We start from the raw sequence: 20,656 nt of genomic DNA, 5'->3' as shown, positions 1-20,656 counted from the left end.
AAGGCTTTGGAAGAATGAAAAAACAAAGTCACCATCCATTAGAGAAGAGTTGTGAGGGAGGAGAGGGTGCTGCTGTCCGCTCTTCTCCTCAAACTCCAGTTTTTGTTCCACCCCGGGTTTTCTGGTCTCCCGGGACTGAGGGTGGGGTGGGGCGGGGTAGGGTGGAGAACGACCGGGAGCGGGCCGGCCGGCGCGGTGGGTGATCCCGGGATGCTGGGATTTAGGGTGAGGGCGGGGTAAAATGGGGAGCGGAACCCGGACCCCAGGACCCAGCCCAAGCTCCACAGCCTGGGTTGTATGCTTCCTAACTCCTCCTTTCCCTGCGGAGAGCTGGATCCCGCATCCAAGACCTCCCAACTCGACCTTGGCACTATGTGTGGGGGGGGGGGGGCACAGCTGGCTGGCAGCTGGATGGGGGGACACTTCTCCCGCCTCCTTCCTCTATGACTCACCCAGGGGAAGGAGGCGGGGGCTTGCAAACGACCCCCCAAACACTAAAGAGACTCCCCCAAACGTGCCTACTCAGTCACCTTTCAGTGCCACTGCCCAGCCGCAGGGGAGTCGCGATGTAAATGGGACAACATCCCTCTTCGCCCACGCATGCCGCAGCCCACCCACGTCTCCCCTTCACACTAGTGACAGGAAAATTTCGCCAACTTTTCCAGCTTCAGTCAAGTTTTTCTGGGGTGTGGATGAAAGCGCAGGATGGGGCAGGGAGCTCTAGGGTTCCCCTGCTGGAGCCCTGAATCATCTTCTGTGTCTCCCTATTTTCCAGAGTCCCCCTCGCACCCCCGCTCCCCAACTCCCAGGAGTAGGCCCCGCCCCCCTCCTCCCGGTCCCGCCTTCCCCGCCCCCGTGCCTCCTCGGCCCACCCAAGTCGCCGCCGCAGGCTCTGGCTGCAGACAGCTCCGCTTCCCCCGCCCGCCCCGGGAGCCCAGTAGAGCGAGCCGCGGTGGAGGGAGGGCGGGGGGAGTTGAGAGGCGGGACACATTCTTCCCTCCTCCCCCTAGTGCATCCAGAAGGCTGGTAGTGGCGCCCAGGGTGGGGGACACTGCTGGAGAGTGGGTGTCCCAGTGGGTGGAAAAGAAAGAAGAATCCACAAACTATAGGGACAGAAAGTGACTGGGTAAATGAAATAAGGTGTGTATGGGGAAAGGGAGGGGTCAGGACACCTTGGGTTCCTGATTATCACATCTGGCTTCCCAAGGGTTAACCCCTCCAGACCCCCGGGAACCCCTGAGTGACGTCAAGGGCGGGTCTGTACCGCCTGGCTGGGGAAGCCGGGGAGCTAATGGGGGGGGGGGGTGTCTCTGGGCCCCGCCCCCATAGGGAAAACCACCCTAATTCCGGCCCTTTACAACTCCCCCGGGAAATTGCTCCGCCTTCTCCTTCCACTAGACGGTAAAGACCTGTCTTATGAAGACCCCAGGTCGCCAGCCCCCAAAACCTTAACTCCCCAGTCACTATGGGATCCCCTTTCCCTAATCCTATCCCCAAAGCTAGCTGCCCAGGGCGGATTGTTTCGGGGTCACCGGGCCTGAAAGAGGCTTCAGAGCGGGGAGCAAGGGCAGGCAGGGTGGTCTGAGCCAGAGGAGGGGCCTCGGCCCCCGGCTCCCGTTCGGGAGGGGGGGGTGTCCAACGGGAAACATAGGCAGGCAGTGGCCAGTGGTCCCGCCCAGTCCCAGTAGGGGTCTCCCTGCGGCTGGCCCCAGCCGTCCTGGTGGTCCTGAGGTCACAGGGTCAAGACAAGGTCTCCTCAGCTCCTCCTTAGCACCCCGTCCACAGCCCTTGGGACTCGGGAGTCCGAATTCCTTGAGGAGTCTTTCTAGGGCCTAAACTGGACACTGGCCCCTCCAGCCCCCTTCCTAGTCGAGAAGACACTCCTTTTCGTCAGAACACATGCACCAGCAAGCACATCTGTCACAAGACAGGTCAGGGTTCAAGCCTAGCCGTCCCCCATTGGTTTTGTCGCCTCACACACACCCATCCCCACCCCACCTAGGGCTCTCTCCTTAGCTGTTCCCTCCTTTCAGAAACACTGACGTCCTCCTGCCGGCGCTCAGGACACACCTGGAGCTGCCTGTCTACCACGCAGACCTCCAGCTAGCCGTCCCTCCAGCCTCTTCATCCCAACCTCATGAAAGTGAGATGTTTCTAATATATGGGAGAGGCGGAGACAGACAAAGAGATCCACGGTTGCCTGAGACAGAGACACAGAGACTGTCAGAAGAAAAAAAAGATACAGAGAAAGGAGACAAATGAAAAAATTCTTCAAACTTTCTATTCCTCACCCCAGGCTCTCCCACCCCCTTTTTGCCTCTGTCCCCCAGGTCTCCCTCTTCGCTGGGCAGAGTCCCTCGCAAGCAGGGCATCCCCTCGGGCCCCCTCCCCCACTGCTCCCAGGTGGTCCCCCGCCTGCCCCCCTTCTCACCTCCTTCTGGGCGCTGGGCTCGGGATGCGCGGTCCAGGGCTAGAGTCTGGGCTGGGGGGTGTGCGGTGGGGAGGGGGGGCGGACAGGGCCACGGCAGCGCAGCCTCAGTGCCACCCCCACCCCCCCTAACCTGGCCGCCAGCCCTCCCGCCGGCCCAGCCCGCCGGGCCGCGAGCCGGGACCACCCGCGAGAAGCGCAAACTTTTTTTTTCCCTTTTGCAAAAACTTTTTCTCGCTCAAGCAGCTGGCGCGCCGCCGCTCTTCCCGCTCGCCTCTCACCTCCCTTCTACTTCCCTCCCTCTTGCAGTTCTGGAAGATGAGGCGGGGTAGCTAAAAGCAAGAGAGGGGGTGCCGGGCTATTGCACCCCCAGGACCCCCAGGATCCCCCCCCTCCCTTGAGGGACCCCATTCCGCCCCCCCCCCCCCCCCCCCGCTGAACACGCTGCTGGTGGTGGGCAATAAATCCCGGCATGGATCTTTGGATCGGCAGCCCACGAAGAGGCCCCCAACCAGAGCCTGAAAAAACTAAGAAATATATTAGGGAGTGGCGGGGGGGGGGGGTGGGGAATGGGCAGAAGCAACGAAAGAGTCCATGCGAGAAAGATAATATTGGAGGTAGTGTCGTCGACTTTGGTGCTAAACTGAGCATTATGCCATCCTGTAGTTAATCTGCCCGCCTCACTCTTTCAATGGAACATATGAAGGGGTTGGGACAGATTTGGGGTTTGGTGCAAACGGCACTGAAACAGAGTTGGCTTGTTAGTGAGGGGTCTATAGAGCATAAAAAAGAGAAGCAATGGCTGAGGATCTGGGCGCAGAGTATGCGGTTCACAAGGCTACTAAGGAACCCTGGGATGGAATCACTGTTCCTCTAAGAACCCCCGCTCTCCCTCGTCTCGAAGTTTTGGAGACCGCGGGCACCTCCGCACCTCCGTGCGGCCGGCTTCCTGCGCTTCCAGGCTGTCTGCGCCCTCTGCTGGCTTTTCTGGCACATGACACTCTCTCAGAGTCTGGAAGCGGAGTAGACTGGGGGAGCTGAAGAAGTAGGAGGCTTAACAAGTCCCCCCAGTAAAGCCGTGTTAGGAGCCCAGAGAGGGGATTGTACGAGCCCTAAGAAATGCAAAGGCACACTAGAAGAGGCTGCTTGTACAGAACGGTAGTGTCTGATAGGGGAGTGCCCCGTCCCTTTGGATTTGTGTTGCCATGGTGACTGGATGCAGGGGAAGGGGCAGCTATTTTAGTCTCTCTGACCTTTCTTTATGAGAAAGGGGAGAAAACATGGTGAGGAAAAGGAGTCTCTTCCTTTCCTGTCACCCCTCAGACAGACCTCCCACATCCTAGCTCTGCTTCCAAGAACCACCTCCTGGGGCCTGGAGACTTAGTAGGTTAACTGTTCAGACTGAGGGTCAAGGGGAAAAGGTAAAACTAGGGAGAGGACTGAGGCCCTACAAATATAGGTAGGAACTGTGGGGGAACATAGCATGAGTCCTGTCTGACCCTCCCTCCCCCATATGAATTTGGCCCAGACATCAGTTATACCCAGAGGGTCAGGCAACACCAATGGTCACTGGAGAAGAAGGTAAGACCATTGGTCACCCTACATATGCTCCTGTCCCAGCCATCTGCCTTTTCTTTCAGGGAAGCTTTTTTAGAGCACACTGCTTTTTCCTCTTCACCCAGGTCTCTAGATCAGTGATTCTCAAACATTTTGATTTCAAGACCTCGATACACTCTTTTTTTTTTTTTAATTAGGCTTCATGCCCAATGTGAGGCTTGAAGTCATGACCCAGAGATTAAGAGTCACATGCTGTACCCACTGAGAGAGCCAGGCACCCCCCATTACACTCTTAACATTTATTGAATTTTTGTTTGTGTGGTTCATATCAATGTACTATATTAGAAATTAAACTGAAAAAAAAGTTTGTAACACAAGAGCACACAAGCACACATCCCATTAACAATGATGTCAGAAAGATGATGTAATCACATGCCACATAGCCTCTGGAAAACTCCACCGTATACTTTTAAGAAAATGAAAATAAAAAAGGCAAATAACATCTTAGTGTTATTATAAAAGTAGTTTTGACCTTGTGAACACTCTTGAAAGGGTCTCAAGGGACCTTTCAGGGGTCCCCAGACCTTACCTTGAAAACCTATCCCTTTAGACTATCACCCCAGCCCTTCTTTATGACTCATACTTGTTGGGTTTTCCCCTCATTTTTATTAGGAAAGTATAAACATTTGTCTCCCCAGTGCGTCCTGTCCCCCACTGGGGAAAAAAAAACAGGGAACTTCTTGGGCTCAGCACCCCTCTCTCCTGACTCCCAGTTCTGGGGCTCTCCCAAACACCTCCTCTTAGCCCCTTGCCTATCTCTTTCTTGACCCTCCCTTAGAGCTCTTCCAAAGTTCTTACCGGCCAGCCTGTTTCCCCTGTCCCAAGCCTGCTGGGATCTTGGTCTGCTTCTTCCTCCCCTCACTTGAGGACTTTCTCTTCTTGAGAAAAACGAAGTAATTTTTCTCTGCCTTCTCCTTCCCTCCCTCTGTCCCTCCCTCACCTCTGCCATCTTTTCATAGGGGTTAGAGTAAGCAATCATGCTTTCTGGGTAGATTCCTTTAGAGGACACACCTTCCCCATCTCCCCACACATCAACCTGGAATAGGCAAGAGTCTGGACGAGCACGTGCCCATTCAGGTCCCCTAGGGGTCAACCCAGTCATACTGCCACCCCACCCATTGGGTGGGGCTGTGGATCAGGAATCTAATGTCTCCAGCCACAGATGCCCTTTGCCTGGGAACCCCCAACTGATCTCTTTACTCCAAATCCCCAGGTCCTCTTGCTAGCTGCAGCCGCAGGCCTCCACCACCATATCTGGCACATCTGTCTTGACCACATTGCCGTCACGGTCGAGGTAGAGGAGAGAGAGGGGCCTTCGGGCAGTAGGAACACAGCAGGAAGTACCCAAGGGCCAAGGGTTGTTGGCCTTGAGGAGGCTGAAGACAGCAGAATGGAAGGAGGCAGCAATGCCCGGGCTGCCTGCCAGGTGAGGGGGGCACTGTCCACTGCAGTAATTGAGCTGGTACCCCTCCGGCTGCAGGATCCAGTCCCGCCATCCCAGTTCCCGGAAGTCTACATAATGGTCTCGCCTGCAACATAAGGGGGTCTCGGGCTCACAGGTGGGGGTCCTCCTCCTGGTGCGGCCTGCTCCAGGCCCCTTGGGCCAGATCTTAAGCTCCAGGAAGGGCCGCTCATCTCCCGCGGTGTCCACGAGCCGCTGTGGGGCAGCCGTGGCGTTGCCTCCTGGGAGTCTGCAGTCCAGCTGGAGTTTCAGGACAGCGGACGCCTCACCCCTCAAGCCACTAGAGGGCAGAGTCAGGGCGTGCCAGCCTGGGGTTGTCATCTGGTGCTCCGCCAGGAGGGTGCGCGACTCTCGGCGCCTCCTGCCTGGGTTCCACCTGAAGGTCCTCAAGGAAAGAGTGCCGGGAAAGGTGGGGAGCACACGCAGCCAGAGGCGGGCGTGGTACAGGTGCCGGGACTGAGCTGTGGACAGGTGGAAGGTGAGCACGGAGCTGCAGGCGGAAGTGGAAGGCTCTGCCAGGGAGATGGAGAAGGGACGGAGGAATGTGAGCAGAGCTAAAGCTCTCCTCGGAGACCCCCGCAAGCCCTACCCACGGCTCTCCCTAGCACCCACCTTTAGAAGAAACTGGGGCTGCCTTGGGTCCCCCGTCCTCCGCAGCCAGTCCCCGCCCCAACTTCTCCTCCCACACCCTGCGCCGTCTGCCTTTTCCATCAGTCTCCCCGTCCGCCTCCCTCTCCCTGTCTGCTCTCTGCCTTGCTCTCTCCCTCACCCACCTGTGATGGTAGCAAAGCTGATGACCTCCTCCCCATTCACTGGAGCCACACTTCCTGGCTGCAGTCTCCGGAGGGCTCTGGTCAGCGCTGCCTGGGGTGGAGGGTGAGTTATTCTGGGACGACTGGTCAGGTGCAGCCCCTCCAAGATCTGCTGCTTGGCTAGCTCCAGGACCAGAGCACGTTCTGCTTGGGGCACCAGTGTGGGACCTCCGCAGGAGGGACAGACAGACCCTGCCCCCTGTGCCCACACCAGTGCCCACAGCAGCACCAGCTGGCACTGGCCATCAGGGAGCCCCATGCTCCTGGTGAATGGCCCTGGGTTGGGTCAGGAGCCTTGGATGGCAGTTGCTCCTTCTGTTGATCTGATTGCGTGGAGGCCAATGAGGGCGCAGCAGAGGCAGACAGCGGTGCCACACCTACCCTTGGCCAAGGGTAGAGCCACCTGTCTTCTCTTTCCTGGGACTCAGGAAGGCAGTAGGTGGATGGTCCTATGGGTAGCTGAGTTTAGCGTAGTCTGTGGGTTTGACCCTCACAGCTCATGGCTGGTTACTGACTGGGGCCTCTTTAGAGCCGCAACCTGGGGCTCCCTCACCTAGTGGTCAGCCAGCAGACCTACCCTCTGAGCCCCAGGATTGGCCAGCTGTGCTGCCCATCAGGTCCCTGCAGGGGAAGGGGTGGAGGTCCCCCCCACCCCGCCCCAGCTCAGGTTTCACCATCTGGCCCTGGTCACTGAGTTTGAGGTGGGGTAGGGGGGTGGGGGGGGGGCAATGTGGACACGCATGATGCAAGAAAGAGAATGATTTCACATGCTCAGTCCCCAAGGTCTGGGGCTCAGGGGAGGGACTCCATACGAGCTAGGTGGGGAGGGCGATTTTCCCCATACCTCTAGTCTTTCTAGCTTGCCCGGCCACCTCTGCTGCAACAGTTTTCATCAGACAGCTGTGAGTTCTGATGGTCATTTCTCCAGGGTCTCTGGGCCAGAAGGAGAACTCTGGTCTCTATTTCTAGCAATGGGGTTGGGACAGCAAGGAGAGGTTGTGGGTGGGAGAGGAGCGGAGTCCTCCTGCCCAGGCCAAGGTGGCAGTGCCACGGGGCACGGAAGTCACCTCCTGACCCTGCCTATGCTGGCCGCCCAGAGTCCAGTTGGACTGGAGCACAACGTGGAGGAGGGCTGGAGCACGGAGGGGGGTTGGGGGGGAGGGCATGTCGCTACGATGTCTGAGGAACCAGAGAGGTACGGGTGGTGGTGATGCAATCTTAGAGCAGGGCAGAGTCCATCAAGGCTGGCAGAAGGGCATGGGACTTGGGAGGGCCCATACCCAGCTGCTGGTTCTCTTTAAGGGGACTGTGAGAGTTGCCTAAATTTAGGACATCCTGGAAGTGGTGCCAGGCCTCTGTGAGCGGGGACAGGAAGTGGGAGCTTTAAGGACTTTTAAGAGCAAAGCAAGATGATTGCAGCAACCTCAGTTCCAATCCCAGCCCTCCTTACCATGCTTCCTCACTGAGTGGAAGGGCCATGGCCCCTCCACCTTCAACTTAGGGTTGACTTCATGCTAGCCTTTCTCTCCGTGTCCCTGGTTTCTTCAAGAAGCTAGAAAGCAAGAAGTGTGATTGGGAAATGTGCCCCTACTCCATTTGGTTAATCTCCCCTCTCTTTAGCCAGTGGGGGCTGTCAAGGGACTACTAGACCTGGCACCAGGGGAAGAAAAGTGGTGCTTTGGGGGCTGGGCCTCAGTACCGCCGGTGTCCACCATGTGGCAGTGTGGCGCCACTGGACCGCAGCTGGCTTAGCGTTGACCAGCTTCCCAGGGAATGGGCTGTTCTCAGAAGTGGGGAGATGCAGACGCTTCCCAACCTCACATTCTGGGGACTCTGTCTCTCCTACAGCAGACAGAGAGGCTGGTCCGGTGCTCTCCCCTCTCTCCACTGCCAGAGAGCAGAAGCTGTCGTCAGGCCCCACGTCGCTGCTACCTTTGGTTTTAGACCTCGTCATATTGACACGTGGCAATGGAGCTTGGCGACGGGTGCCAGGCTCTTCCTAGAAACCCAGGGCACTGTGTGGTGGGGAGGGGGAGAGGGGACAGTGAGATGAGACTCTGAGACTCTCCTCTCCTCCCTACATGTCTCCCCGGGTCAAAACATACTCAAACCCCTCTGTCCAGTTCTCTCCCCGGCTCTCAGCAACTTCTCTGTTGGTTGAGGATGATGAGAGTGACAGCCCTCTGCTCCTAGGGTCTGGAACATGGAACTACGAAGAAGATTCTGCCTATGCTTGGTGTCTCAGAGGGCTTACCTGTGGGTGCCAAGAGACAGGGTCAAGGGAAGCAGAACAAAGTGGCAGCCGACCCTACTTCTCCCCGACCCTCTCTATCAGGTGCCCCCAATTTTCAGCTCTTCCTACCCTCTTGCTGCTGTGCCTGGCCTGGCCCTACCTCCCCACTGACACTTACGTCAGAACCCAGCTATAAATATGCTCTTAGCATCTTAGTCACTTTCCCCAAGAAGTGCTCCCAGGTTATAAATACCCCAGCCATCTGCCTCACAGGCCCGCCCTACCACCAACCTGGTTGGGTGCTGGGGAGGGACAGGCTTGGGGGTGGGTAAGGAAGTAGAAGCCGGAGTGATTATCTCGCCCAAATGAGAAAAACCCAACTCAGTCTGGAGTTAGGGGCCAAGAGGCTCTGGAAGAAAAGGATCGGAAGAAGACAGACCCACCCTTTTCCCTTTTCCCAAAAGGCAGAGCCAAAAAGAAAGAGAGTAATACTGATGCCGTGTTTATTTTAAAATTTGTTATGTTGGTCATCATGGGTTTGGGGGCATTCATTTTGGTGTTTTAAAAATATTCCATTAAGATATTATTTATCTTAACTGATGAATTTCTTGGCATCCCCTTACAATTTTGCCCCCCCCCCCCCCATGTGAGTGCCTTGCTTCATCTCACCTTTGTCTTGCCCCTGGAGACTGAAGGTATAGTTGGAGGGAGAGAGGTTAGATCACAGTGGCTTGTAGGGAGGGGATACACTGTGGAAGGGGGGGAAAGAGGCACAGAAGACTTCCTTAGATGTTGTCCTTAGATGAAGATCTCCTCAAGGCAAAGGTGGCAGAGCTTCCGTGGGTTGCTCAGGAAGCCCCAAGGCTCAGATTTGCAGGGCCCTAAGGACGTCCCTTTCAGGCTGTCTCTTCTAGGCTTACTATTCCAGGGACCTCAGAACCTGGGAGGAGGGGGTTATAAGCTGAGCAAACACAGACATCACATTACCCAAAGGACACATGGGTTTTGCGCAAACTCGGCCTTGGGCTGCAGACAATATCGACCCCATGGTTCAGGGCTGTCCAGCCAAAGGGAAGGGATGATGGGGAAAGAAGGGCAAAGGTCTAGAGAGGACCCCGTCTCAGAGCAAATACCTCCCTGTCCTCATTCCGTGCCTTCCTTTTATTCTCCCTGTCCCATGCGAGTGGCCCTTGGCCAGTTCCAGCTTCCAAGCACGTCTCCTGGATGGAGCCCTTGGGTTCAGTGAGGGAGGGCAGCCAGCACTGAGCCGTGCCTCTGCCTCCCACCACAGAAGGGCTCACAGGTTGTCAGCCTGATTGCTGAGTGAGCAGTGATCTGTCTCATCTCTCGGAGTGAGGATAGAGAGAGGAGACGAGCAGGTAAAACCTAAGTCTTTATCAGCACAGAGACCAGCAAAGGTGGTTCTGGGAGGGGGGGAGGAGGGGGCCTAAGGAAGAAGACGAGGCAGCCTGGGGAAGGAAGAGGCATGAAGTATGGGATAGACACAACAGCTCAGCCCTGAGGAGCCTGTGTGTGAGAAAGAGTAGAAGTGCACAAGGCAGGCAAACTCTGTGTCATCCTTGGTGTCAGCCAGGGTCTCAGCAGGAGACAAAAGAACTATTCAGCTGTCTGCGTTTGTATCACGAAGGAGACTTAATAAAGAACTTATTTACAGAGGCAGGGTTAAGGGAACCAAGGAGGGATGTTGAAGCTCCCCGGGACTAGCAAGCCCCTAGTGCAGAAGCAGTGATATCAGAACCTAGGCAGAGCTGGGGCCAGTGGCGAGCCAGACAGGAGTTGTAGGGACAGGCCGCAGCTACAGTCACACAGATCCATGGCAACTAGAAAGAGGAAACAGGAGTAAGAAATACCCTGACCTCTATCACCTCCTATCCTTTGATCTCCTGCTTGTGTCTCCCCTTAGTCAAATTCAGCAGGAAGCCAGAGGCCAAAGGAGCTCAGGTGAGTCAGCCCCTAAGGTCATAGAACAGGGAAAAGAATGGATAAGGATGTGCCAAGAGAGCCTTAGCAGACCAGCAAGGCAAATAAGAAAGGGGCTCAAGATACAGAGAAGAGTAAACCTCACTTTGGAAAACAGTGATCTAATCCCCAGTGAATCCAAGGAAGGGGCTCTCTGGTAATCCAGAAAATCGGGGAAGGGGCTTGGTCAGCTCATCCTGGAGTAACAGCCATCAAGCGGGAAGAGGGGGAAGTATTGTGGATTATGGGATGGATTAAGGGTAGGCTACGGGTATCTCTGCCTAGGAACTAGATGTCACTGCCAATGGCTGCAGGTGGATCAGAGTCCCTGGGGTGGCAGTTGAGCCTGTGGGGCTTGCTGGATAGACTAAGCTTGAGGAGAGAGACTGGTGGTCATGAAGATGGTAAAGTGACTCTCTTTGGATGAAGATCTCCTCAAGTCACAGTTGGCATAATTTCCATCAGTTGCTCAGGAAGAGGGAGCCCTCCTTCTGGACAGAGACAGTAATGGGGCCATCTCTTCCTCTCAAGGAAGGGTACTTCCAGGAGGGCATGCTTGCCTACCCCACCTTGGGCTGTCCATACCACACACGGACTAACTGCACCCACAGGCCTCTACCACCATGTCAGGTATGTCAGTCTTGACAATGTTGCTGTCCCTGTCATAGTAGAGCAGAGATAGGGGGCGCCGGGCCGTGGGCACACAGCATGAACCCCCTCCGGCGGTGCCTGCCGCTGTGTTGGCCTTGAGAAGATTGAGCACCGCAGTGTGAAAGGAGGCAGCAATGCCAGGCATGCCTGCCACATGCAGTGGGCACTGCCCTGTGCAGAAGTTCATCGCATAGCCCTCAGGCTGGATGATCCAGTCGTGCCAGCCAATCTCACGGAAGTCCACAAAGAACTCTCGTCGGCAGCACATCCTTGACCCACCCTGGCAGTCGATGCCTCGCCGGTGAAGCCGGTGCTTGCCCCCAACCTTCACCTTGGCTGCCACAAAAGGTCTGTGGGCAGCCCCACCCAGTATGACCGAGCTCTGGGCTCCTTGGCCTTCAGGTACCAGCTCCAGGGTCAAGTGCCCTTGGCTGAAGGCAGCCTGAGCTTCAGGCCCCAAGAAGAGCCGGTGCCAGCCACTGGCATCCACCTCCAGCAGTTGCTGAGTGGCCCAGGTGAGGTTGGTGTCACGTGAGCCTGGCACAAGGATCCTCAGCTTCAAAGGTAAGGTGATGGTATTGGGAGGGAGCTGTACAAAGAACATGATGCTGGCCTGCTGGATCTCCATGGCATTGGCAGTTCTATCAGAGGAGAAGTGGAAGTCAAGACGAGTCTGGTTGATGTTGGAAAAGCCTGCGGACACAAGAACCCCCAGTCACTATGGTCTTCTGGGTGTCAGTTCTACCTCTTTACTCTCAGCATGCTTGAACTCCCTGCAGTACTTGGCATTGTTGACCACCCCTTCTTTATTGAAAATCTTTTCTCTCTTGGCTTCTGTGACACAACTCTTATGAGTCTTCCTTGATTTTCTTTGCTGGCTTTTTTTTTTCTCTGACCATCTGTTCAATGCAAGAGTTCTCCATAGTTTGTCTTTGGCCTTCACTTCCTTTTACTCTACACTGAAGAGAGTTCTTACCCACCTTCATGGTCAGCCAACACAATTTTTATGCTGGTGAGTCTCATATCTGGATGTCTAGTCTAGACCATTTTGCACCTCTGGACTAGATATATGGACTTGGGAATCAACGGGGTGCCTGGATGGCTCAGTCGACTGAGTGTCCAACTTGGCTCAGGTCATGATCTAATGATTCATGGGTTTGAGCCTCACATCGGGCTCTCTGCTGTCAGTGTGGAGCCTGCTTTGGATCCTCTGTCTCCCTCTCTCTCTCCCCCTCCCCACTTTCTCTCTCTAGAGCTCTCTCTCAAAAAAAAAAAAAAAAAAAAGATTTGGGAATCAACAACCTTCAGGTTTAAACTTCTAACTGCTTAATTTTGCCACATGAATGTCCTGCCAGCACATTAAAATAAAAAATTTCCCAAATGGAAATCACTCTTTTCCTTCCTATATACCCCTCTTTCTGTCTTAGAATTGGTGGCACCACTACCCTCCTTATCACCTCTAGAAACCATATCCAGTCCCTCGCCACAATGATTCTATGTATTTCTTCCTATCGCTATTACTCTTGTCCAATTTTCTCTCTTCATCCCTTACCTGACCTCCTGGAACACCTTAATTGGGTTTCTGTTCCCTCCACTCCACTGAAACTGCTCTTGTCAGGATCACCAACACTTTCTACACTGCCAAATCCAATGGTTTCATCTCTTTATATTCATCTTATTTGACCTTTAAGCAGTGTTTGACACACTTAATCATTCCCTCCCTCTTGAAATATTTCCTTCTCTTGGTTTTTGTGACTCTGGCCACTCTATCTTGGTCTCTTACTGACAGCTCCTCTTCCTCTCCCTGACCTCTCAATGTTGAAGGTCCTGAGCTCTCTTCTCTATCTATATTCTTTCCCAGAATGATCTCATCAATTCCCGTGGCTTTCTATTCCATCTGTATGCTGATGACTCCCAAATATATATCCCTGGCCCTGACCTCTCCCTGATCCTCAGGTTTGTATATCCAGCTGCTGATCTGATATTCTATTTGGATATCCAATGATATCTCAAACTCTTCATGTTCAAAGATAAACTCTAGATTTATCCCACCCCAACCCAAACCTATTCCTTCTCCAATCTTATTCTCTATAAATGCATTGCTTGAGGCAAAACCTTGATTGCCCTCATCCCCTACTTTAAAACTATCTGCAAAATCTGACAGCTCCACCTCCAATTCATAATATAATTGCACTCATCCCCTTCTCCTCTACTACATATTAGTTCAACCCACCATCATCTTTCTCTTGAATTATGGCAATAGCTTCCCAGATGGTCCACTCTTGTCCCCCAAATCATTCTCCATATATCAGCCAGCGTGCATTTTATTACATAAATGGGATGATCTCCTTAGCTTAAGGACCCTTCAAAGGCTTCCCATTGCTATTTGAATAAACTAAACCTCTTAGCACAAAAAAACTTGTATGATTAGGCACTCTGCCATTTAACGACTATATTCTACCTATACTGTCTCTTTTCTGTTCCATGAACTCACCAAACATGGATTCACCTCATGGTCTCAGCACGTGCTGTTTCCTCTGTCTGGAATGTCTTTCCAAGATCTCTGAAGGACTGGCTTCTTTTTGGCATTCAGCTCAAATGTCTCCTTCTCAGAGAGGCTTTTCCGACTAACATATCTAAAGCAGCCTTCAACAATATGACCATTTCTCTAATACATCGTCCTGCTTAACTGTCTTTATAGCTACTACCACTCTCTGTAGTCATTTTTGTTTTTTGTTCATATGTTTACTATGTACTTCTCCTCCTCTTCTCTCCTCCTCCCTGCCCCGCCATCTAGAATGTAAACTCCATGAAGGTGGAGATTGTGCCTCTACGGTTCACCATTCTCTGTAGTATCTAGTACATAATAGGCACTCAAAACATGATTGTTAAATGAAAATAAAGTTCAACTAGGCTTTGTGTGAATTGGAAAGTCAGGAATAAGGTTGTTCTCGACAGCTCTCAAAGCCAACATGACATCTCTCATCTCCATCTCTCTAAGTAAGTCTACTCCATTCCTCTCTCCCTGTGGATCTACTTCTGCTCCTTTGTCAGTTTCCTCAGGTCCTAAAATGGTGGCCCCAGCTCCCGAATCTACAGAATCTTTTACTCAGCTCCTCTTAGCTAAGAGACATGATCTTCTAGTGTGCCCCAATTCCCAAATCCTAGATGAAGAGTCTGAGGGGCTCAACTAATCTTGCTATGTCACTAAGCATCCTCCCATTAAAATCTCTTAATTTACCCTAGTTAAAGCAGGCAGACACATAACCAGTAGGGGCTATGGTAGGCTATTACACCGTTGGCCCCCAATGAACAACACCTCCCAAAATTCATGGCTTGGTGCAGTTCCTTTCCACATTAAGTCTGGGCATGGCTGTGTGACCTGATTTGGCCAATGAGACATAGGCAAGCACACAGTTCAAGCAGAAACTTGGTAAGTGCTTACACAATGATGCTTTGCCCTTTTGGAGGCCAGCCACCAGGCTTTAAATAAACTTGGGCTAGACTACTGAATAATGAGAGACTTTGAGGATCAGACACCATCTTAGATGTTCCTGTCCCATCCGAGCTCCTGACTGAATGCAGTTGCTTCAGTGACCTTACCTACTCCTCAAATGGAGATGAAGAGCTGTCCAGATAAGCCCAGTCAAACCACACGATCATCAGCAATGTTGACTTTTTTGGTTTAAGCCTCTATGTTTGGGCTGATTAGTTGTATTAAGAGATAACTGAAACAGAAATTTGTTACAGAAGTAGGGTGCTCCATAACAAAGACCCAAAATATGTAGCGTTGGCTTTGGGACTGGGTGGCAGGGAGACGTTGGGAGGATGGTGAGGAGACTGTTAGCAAAGGTAGGAAGAACAGTGAGGAAATTGCCACTGGAAGCTGGAGAAAGGGGAACCTGTGTTATGTATTGGCTATCATCTGTGGTAACTTGGAAGCTAGAAATGGTATCTAACAAAGTTGTGAATTTAGCTAAAGATATTTCCAGGCAGAATGCTGGAAGTGCCAATTGGCTTATTTTAGCTGCCTATGAGAAGGCATTTCAGGAGTGACATGAACTAAAAAAGGAACTGTTCAATTTTCAAGCAGAATTTAGAGAAAATATTTCCAACAGGACTTGCTAGATTGAACAATAAGATATTTTTCCATTCCTCACCTCTCTGTCTGGCAAAAGGTTCTCAAAGTAAGAAATGGTCTCAGGGTAAAAATCAAATCCAGGGCATTGCCAGCAAAACATGGTCTCCGAGTGAAGATCAAAACATTTAAAAAAGGGTCAGCTGTAAGAGCCTTTGTTAAGATCTAACACCTTTGTTAAAATCTAAAATTTAAGATGATGTTCTGTAGATCCTCTCAACTAGACAAAAGGGCTTCGAAGGATCTTGAGTGTTGACCCACAATATCCCGCCTTGTAACCTAAAGAGGGGTCTGTCCTGATAAAGTTGAGTGTCTTTTGTCTAATCGAGTAGACTACAATTCATTATTTAGAAGACTCACAGGGTTTTACAGATAATTTTAGTAGTGAAAGCAGCACCAGTTTGGACTAAAAGGGACAGAGATGATTCAAAATGAAAAGATGTCTCTGGGCCCCCAACTTCTTTGGGCAGGAAGCAAGCTGAGAAAACTTCTCAGCTGCAGACACAGGTCATTTCCTATGTAAAAGGAAAGACATCTCAGAGGGTGGAGCCAAGGGCTGAGACAGTAGATCTAGAAGCCAAGAGCACTGATGGGCTCTCCTTAAGAGGAGAGGAAATTCTTAGCAAGGAGCAAGACCCAGCCCTAACCAAGAGAATTCTGGATTTGGGGTAGACCGAGATATGTGCCTGGCTGGATATCAGAACGTTCATTGATCAGTGACTGTTCTGTGTCCCCCACTCCCCTGTCTCCCATATTGAAGAGGAGTATCTATTATGGTTATCCTGTCCCTGTGTCAGCATTGCATGTTAGGTGTGTGGCAGGCAGATAACTTGTATTTTAGGTCACAGGCAGTGGTGTGCTGGTAAATGTTTAACAACTGGATTCCGGAGGGAACTAAACCCTGATTTGTAATGTTTGCCAATTTCTGTGGTATAAATTCTCCCACCACATCTGATTTCAAACTATTAACATGACAACCCTAGATGCGGAGTTGGGAGATGTTTGTAATTTGTTCTCGCGAGCCAGTAGGAGGCAGTTCCAGGACATCACTGAACGCCCCTACTCCAGTTTCTCCAGAGCCCCAAGCTCTCTCTTCCTATCTCCACCAAGAGCAACACTCAGATCTTGCTTTCCATACTGTAGTGTAGATGATAGCTTAAATTGGAATAAAAACTTCAAGCTAACATATTGAAATGAAAAAGGTAGAACCCAGGTATCAGTCATTCTCACTTCCAAATGTCATCTCAGATCAGGCCCCCTTGGGCCTGAATGTTGTACTCATTCATTGATTAGCAAATATGTGGAAAGTATATAGACTTTGAAGTCAGAGAGAACCGTGTTTGAATTCTGCCCCCTGCAAACTGTATGACCTTGGCCATGTAAATGATCTTCTTTGAGTGTCAGTTCTGCTTTCAGAAGATGGAAATAATAAAGTCTAAAGTCTACTGTAAATGAGATGAGACAGGCACACTAAATACCTGGTAGCTGACATTATTATCACAATGTTGCCAGGAACTGGTGTCAGGGATACAGAGGTAAAACAAACAAACAAACAAAACAAAACAAAACAAAACAAAAACAAAACACCAAACAGGATCTTGGTGTTCAAGGGAGCCATGGTTCGTTGTTATCTATCTTGTGCTCATCCACTCCGAGCTACTTTTCAACTCCAAATGCAGTTTACTCCTTCAGACTTTTACTCTCCATTTACTGTGTTTACCATTCTCTACCCATTGAAGTCAAACTTATTCTACAATGCCAGTCCTTTTGCAATCTTCTTTTGAAAGCCTTCCCTCTCTCGCTAGGACCCAATGAATAACTCCTGCCCCAGCAAGCTCTGTGCCCTCCTCTAGCATTATTTCATTCTGCCTTACTTTCTAATTAATTTATTCCCAGCAGCAACTAAACCCCTCATGCACAGGAGCTGAGTTTTCGATTTCTTGCTCTTTCCCACCTTAACCTTCTAAGAACATTACCTGTGTTTCTTCATTTAATTCTCTCAACTATCCTCTCATTATCCCCATTTTATACGTGAGAAAACTATTAACAACCGAGGTCACAGAGTAATAAGCAGCAGAGCAGGGATTTGAACCCAGGTTTATCTGGCTCCAGTTTGTGTTCTTAATCACTGCAGAAATCCCCTTTTGAATTAGAATAGGGTCTTATGCATCATTGATGATTCTACACTGTGGTCAAGCTGACTTATAGCATGGTTTGGTTGTTTAACGCAACCAATGTTTATTGATCATCTACTGTGTTCACGAGAGGCAGAGTAGTGTGGTGGTCAAGGTCATGGGTTCCAGAGCTAGGCTGTCTGGCTCCACCACTTACCAGTCATAGGACCTTGAGAAGTTACTCAACCTTTTTTTTTTTTTTTTTTTTTAAGTAAGCTCTAAACCCAACGTGGGGCTCAAACTCATGACCCTGAGATCAAGAGTCGCATGTTCTACGGACTGAGCCAGCCAGGTGCCCCAATTACTCAACATCTTTGTGCTTCAGTTTCAGTATCTTTAAAATGAGGATAACAGTAGTACTTGCCTCACTGGGTTGTTGTGAGGATCTTAAGGAGTCAGTGTGTGTAAAAGGCTTAGAATCAAGTAAACATCATACAAGTGTTAGTTATTTCTACTATACACTACCTTCTGGTGATAACGCGAAGAATAAATGACAGTTCTTGATCTCAAGGGATTGACATTTATGGGAAGACAGACTTCACAGAAAACCTGGAAACAGGCAATTCCACACAGAGTTCAGGTTCAGGGTGAGGGTATGGGAACCACGGGAGAGGGAGCCCATCACCTTCAGGTCAGGGTGGGTTTTTGAGGATGGGAGCGCTGGGTCTTGAAGGGACAGGGGAGTAGGTGCTGACCAGGGGAAAGGGGCCAGGAGTGGGCAGGATCTTCCAGACCTCAGAAAGAGCTTGCAAGAGGCTCAGAGGCCAAAGACATCACTTTGTGTTCTGTTTCTAGGGTCCTGTCTCCAAATTCTCGACCTTCTCTCTAACTACGCACTAAATTCTCCAACTCCTCTTCCCTCTCTGGGGGTAACCCTCCTTTCTCCTCTATCTTTTACCCACCTTTCTGAATTCCATTTTGACCCTGTTCTGATGTGAGGACCCAAGGTATTAAGACGAGAGAACAGGAGTAGGTTGGAGGGGTATTGTAGTCCCAGTGTTCTACTGTTTCCCTTTTTACTAAAATGAGGCATCTGGGGGATGGGGAGAACAGAGAAAGGAGAGACTCCCCAGATCCCAGCCTCAGGGGCCAGGCCAAGGATGTAGATTAGCTCACACCACAGCCTGTGGAAGTTTGTGGGAGCCAGAGGACATGAAGACAGGCGGTCCCCAAAGAAGTGAATTCTACCCACTTCCCAGCTGCCCATTGGTGAAGTCTAAATAAGAGAGAGCAGGAGGTAGGGTGGGGAGAGGTGAGAGCCTGGGGTTAGGAGATTATAGGCCATGGGAAGCAAGAGTGGGATGGTTTGGGGGAGGGGGACAGGGGTTAGGCTGGGAGGAGACATTTCCTTTCCCCAAAAGGTCAGGTGGTTTGGGGAAGATCTATAGCATAGGAACCCACCTGTGTCGGCAAAGCTGATGATCTCATATTCCTGTTCCCTGTCAGCCTCCAGAAGTGTCCCCTGGGGAGGCCCATGGAGGTGCTGTAGCACAGTCCTCAGAGCAGCTCTGGACACAGGCCGGCTCAGTGTTGGGCGCTGGCTGAGGCGTAGCTTGTCCAAGATGCTTCTCTTGGCCAGGTCAAGAAGCAGCTCCCGCTGGCGATCCAAGTCCAAGGCGGGTCCTCCACATGCCAGACACGGACTGTCAGCTCTGAGAATGGCCGCTGTAGCCGGAGCCAGGAGGAGGAAGGCCAGGAGCAATGAGGAGATCATTGCTGGGGGAGGGCCTCTTTGAGTGATACAGCTGAGGCAGAGCTGTAAAACCGGGGCTCAGGGTCTCAACAGCTGTGGTCTCAACTCCAACCTGGCCACTGGGGGCCCTGGAAGGAGAGTGTGTCCAGCTGGCATGACTCCTTGTTGCAGGGGATACAGCAGCCAAACATCTGACTTGGGAGATGAAGCCAATTACAGGTAGAACTTGGCAGGAGCCTCGAACACATAGTCAGTGAAAGTACAGAGTGGGGGATGTGAGGGGAGGTTGGTTTGTTTGGGGAAAGAAATGTCCCCGGGCCAATGTTGGGAGACAGTGGGTTACCCAAGTAAGCTGCCAGGCCTGGGGACAAAGGTTAGAGATGAAATTCCTCTTCAGATCAATAGCCTTGTTGGGAAGCCTGGAGGAAAAGGGAGAGATGAGAGGTTTTTAGGCTGAGTGTTAAAGGGTGACTGACTCTCAAACAAGAGGGGTCATTGGCATGACACTTCCTGTCACTGTCGTGGGGATAATTGAGAATTATATTTTCCTTTGCCTGGTCCTTCTCAAAGCCCCATGCCCCTTTTCTCCCTCCCTGAGGTTCATAATGCAGAATCCTTTGTTAGTCCTTCCCATCCCTATCCCGTTAGGTTTTACCCAGCTGGGATCCAGATTAGCCAGTATGAAGGTTAAGGCAAAGGAGGGAAAGTGTTCCAGCCAGGTCTTCTGTGTCCTCAGTGGGAAGTCTGAAGGTGGGAATGGGGCTTGAGTGCTAGATTTACTCACCTTTTGGGGATTTGTCTGTTTAGGAAGAGAAATTTTGAGATTTCTCAGAATCCCCGGTCCTCCAAAGGTCCTGACCAGTGGCTCTCCAGGGAAGGGCCTGTGCCCCCACAGCAGGGATTTACCTGGCAGGAATGGTGGGTAGAGTTAGGAAGAGAGATTTTTTTAAAAACTAGATGACCTTGGTCAAATTCTGTCTCTTCCTTTTATTAGTGGCGTGACTCTGGGCAAGTTTCTTGACTTCTCTTGCTTTAGTTTTTTCAGTTTAGTTTTCACTTTTACAGAAGTGGGAAAAATGGTTACCCATGATACCAAAATCCGAAAAAACCCATAATCCTTTTTTTTTTTTTTGATAACTCATATGGTGACTAAGTCTGACCTGAACACAGGGGAGGTTATCTATGATCTTTTTAAAAAGTGTACTGAGACTATTTATACATTTTTACTCCAAAAATATTAATTGATTCTGGGATCCTACTCCTAGGGGTGTTGTGTAATATATAGCATATGTATCATTTTACCCTTTTAAAACTTGAAATTTTCTGAATTCTGAAACATGTCTGGCCCAATAGATTTTGAATACAGGATTATAGATCTGTAATGATTATCTCAGAGCCTTGAGATTTAAACAATTTTGTAAAAACACTTACACTGGCTGTCACATAGCAAGTGCTTAATAAAAGTTTA

At 51.1% G+C, this 20,656-nt stretch overlaps 2 protein-coding genes across 2 annotated transcripts; both read right to left on the bottom strand.

Moving 5' to 3' along the window:
• Positions 1-5,267: 5,267 nt before the first annotated feature.
• Positions 5,268-6,578, bottom strand: INHBE (inhibin subunit beta E). The gene is made up of 2 exons (XM_049627626.1): positions 6,281-6,578; positions 5,268-6,019 (listed from the first exon to the last, which is right to left on the bottom strand). Exons 1-2 carry the CDS (start codon positions 6,576-6,578, stop codon positions 5,268-5,270), a joined length of 1,050 nt encoding a protein of 349 aa, XP_049483583.1.
• A 2,462-nt stretch (positions 6,579-9,040) lies between these two features.
• INHBC (inhibin subunit beta C) lies at positions 9,041-19,449 on the bottom strand. Its single transcript, XM_049625820.1, has 2 exons — positions 18,897-19,449; positions 9,041-11,876 (listed from the first exon to the last, which is right to left on the bottom strand). Exons 1-2 carry the CDS (start codon positions 19,207-19,209, stop codon positions 11,128-11,130), a joined length of 1,062 nt encoding a protein of 353 aa, XP_049481777.1. The 5' UTR covers positions 19,210-19,449; the 3' UTR covers positions 9,041-11,127.
• Positions 19,450-20,656: the final 1,207 nt, after the last annotated feature.

This window comes from Panthera uncia, chromosome B4, assembly GCF_023721935.1.
Source record: "Panthera uncia isolate 11264 chromosome B4, Puncia_PCG_1.0, whole genome shotgun sequence".
In the NCBI taxonomy this organism is placed as follows: domain Eukaryota; kingdom Metazoa; phylum Chordata; class Mammalia; order Carnivora; family Felidae; genus Panthera; species Panthera uncia.
This window is presented reverse-complemented; position numbering and strand designations above follow the sequence as displayed.

Bases quoted from the DNA above. Each gene is read 5' to 3' on its own strand.
- INHBE (XM_049627626.1), bottom strand. From the start codon at position 6,578: ATGGGGCTCCCTGATGGCCAGTGCCAGCTGGTGCTGCTGTGGGCACTG. The intron at 6,020-6,280 runs GTGGGTGAGGGA...TCTCCCTGGCAG, and splicing joins CAGCTTTGCTACCATCACAG to AGCCTTCCACTTCCGCCTGC.
- INHBC (XM_049625820.1), bottom strand. From the start codon at position 19,209: ATGATCTCCTCATTGCTCCTGGCCTTCCTCCTCCTGGCTCCGGCTACA. The intron at 11,877-18,896 runs GTGGGTTCCTAT...TTGTGTCCGCAG, and splicing joins CATCAGCTTTGCCGACACAG to GCTTTTCCAACATCAACCAG.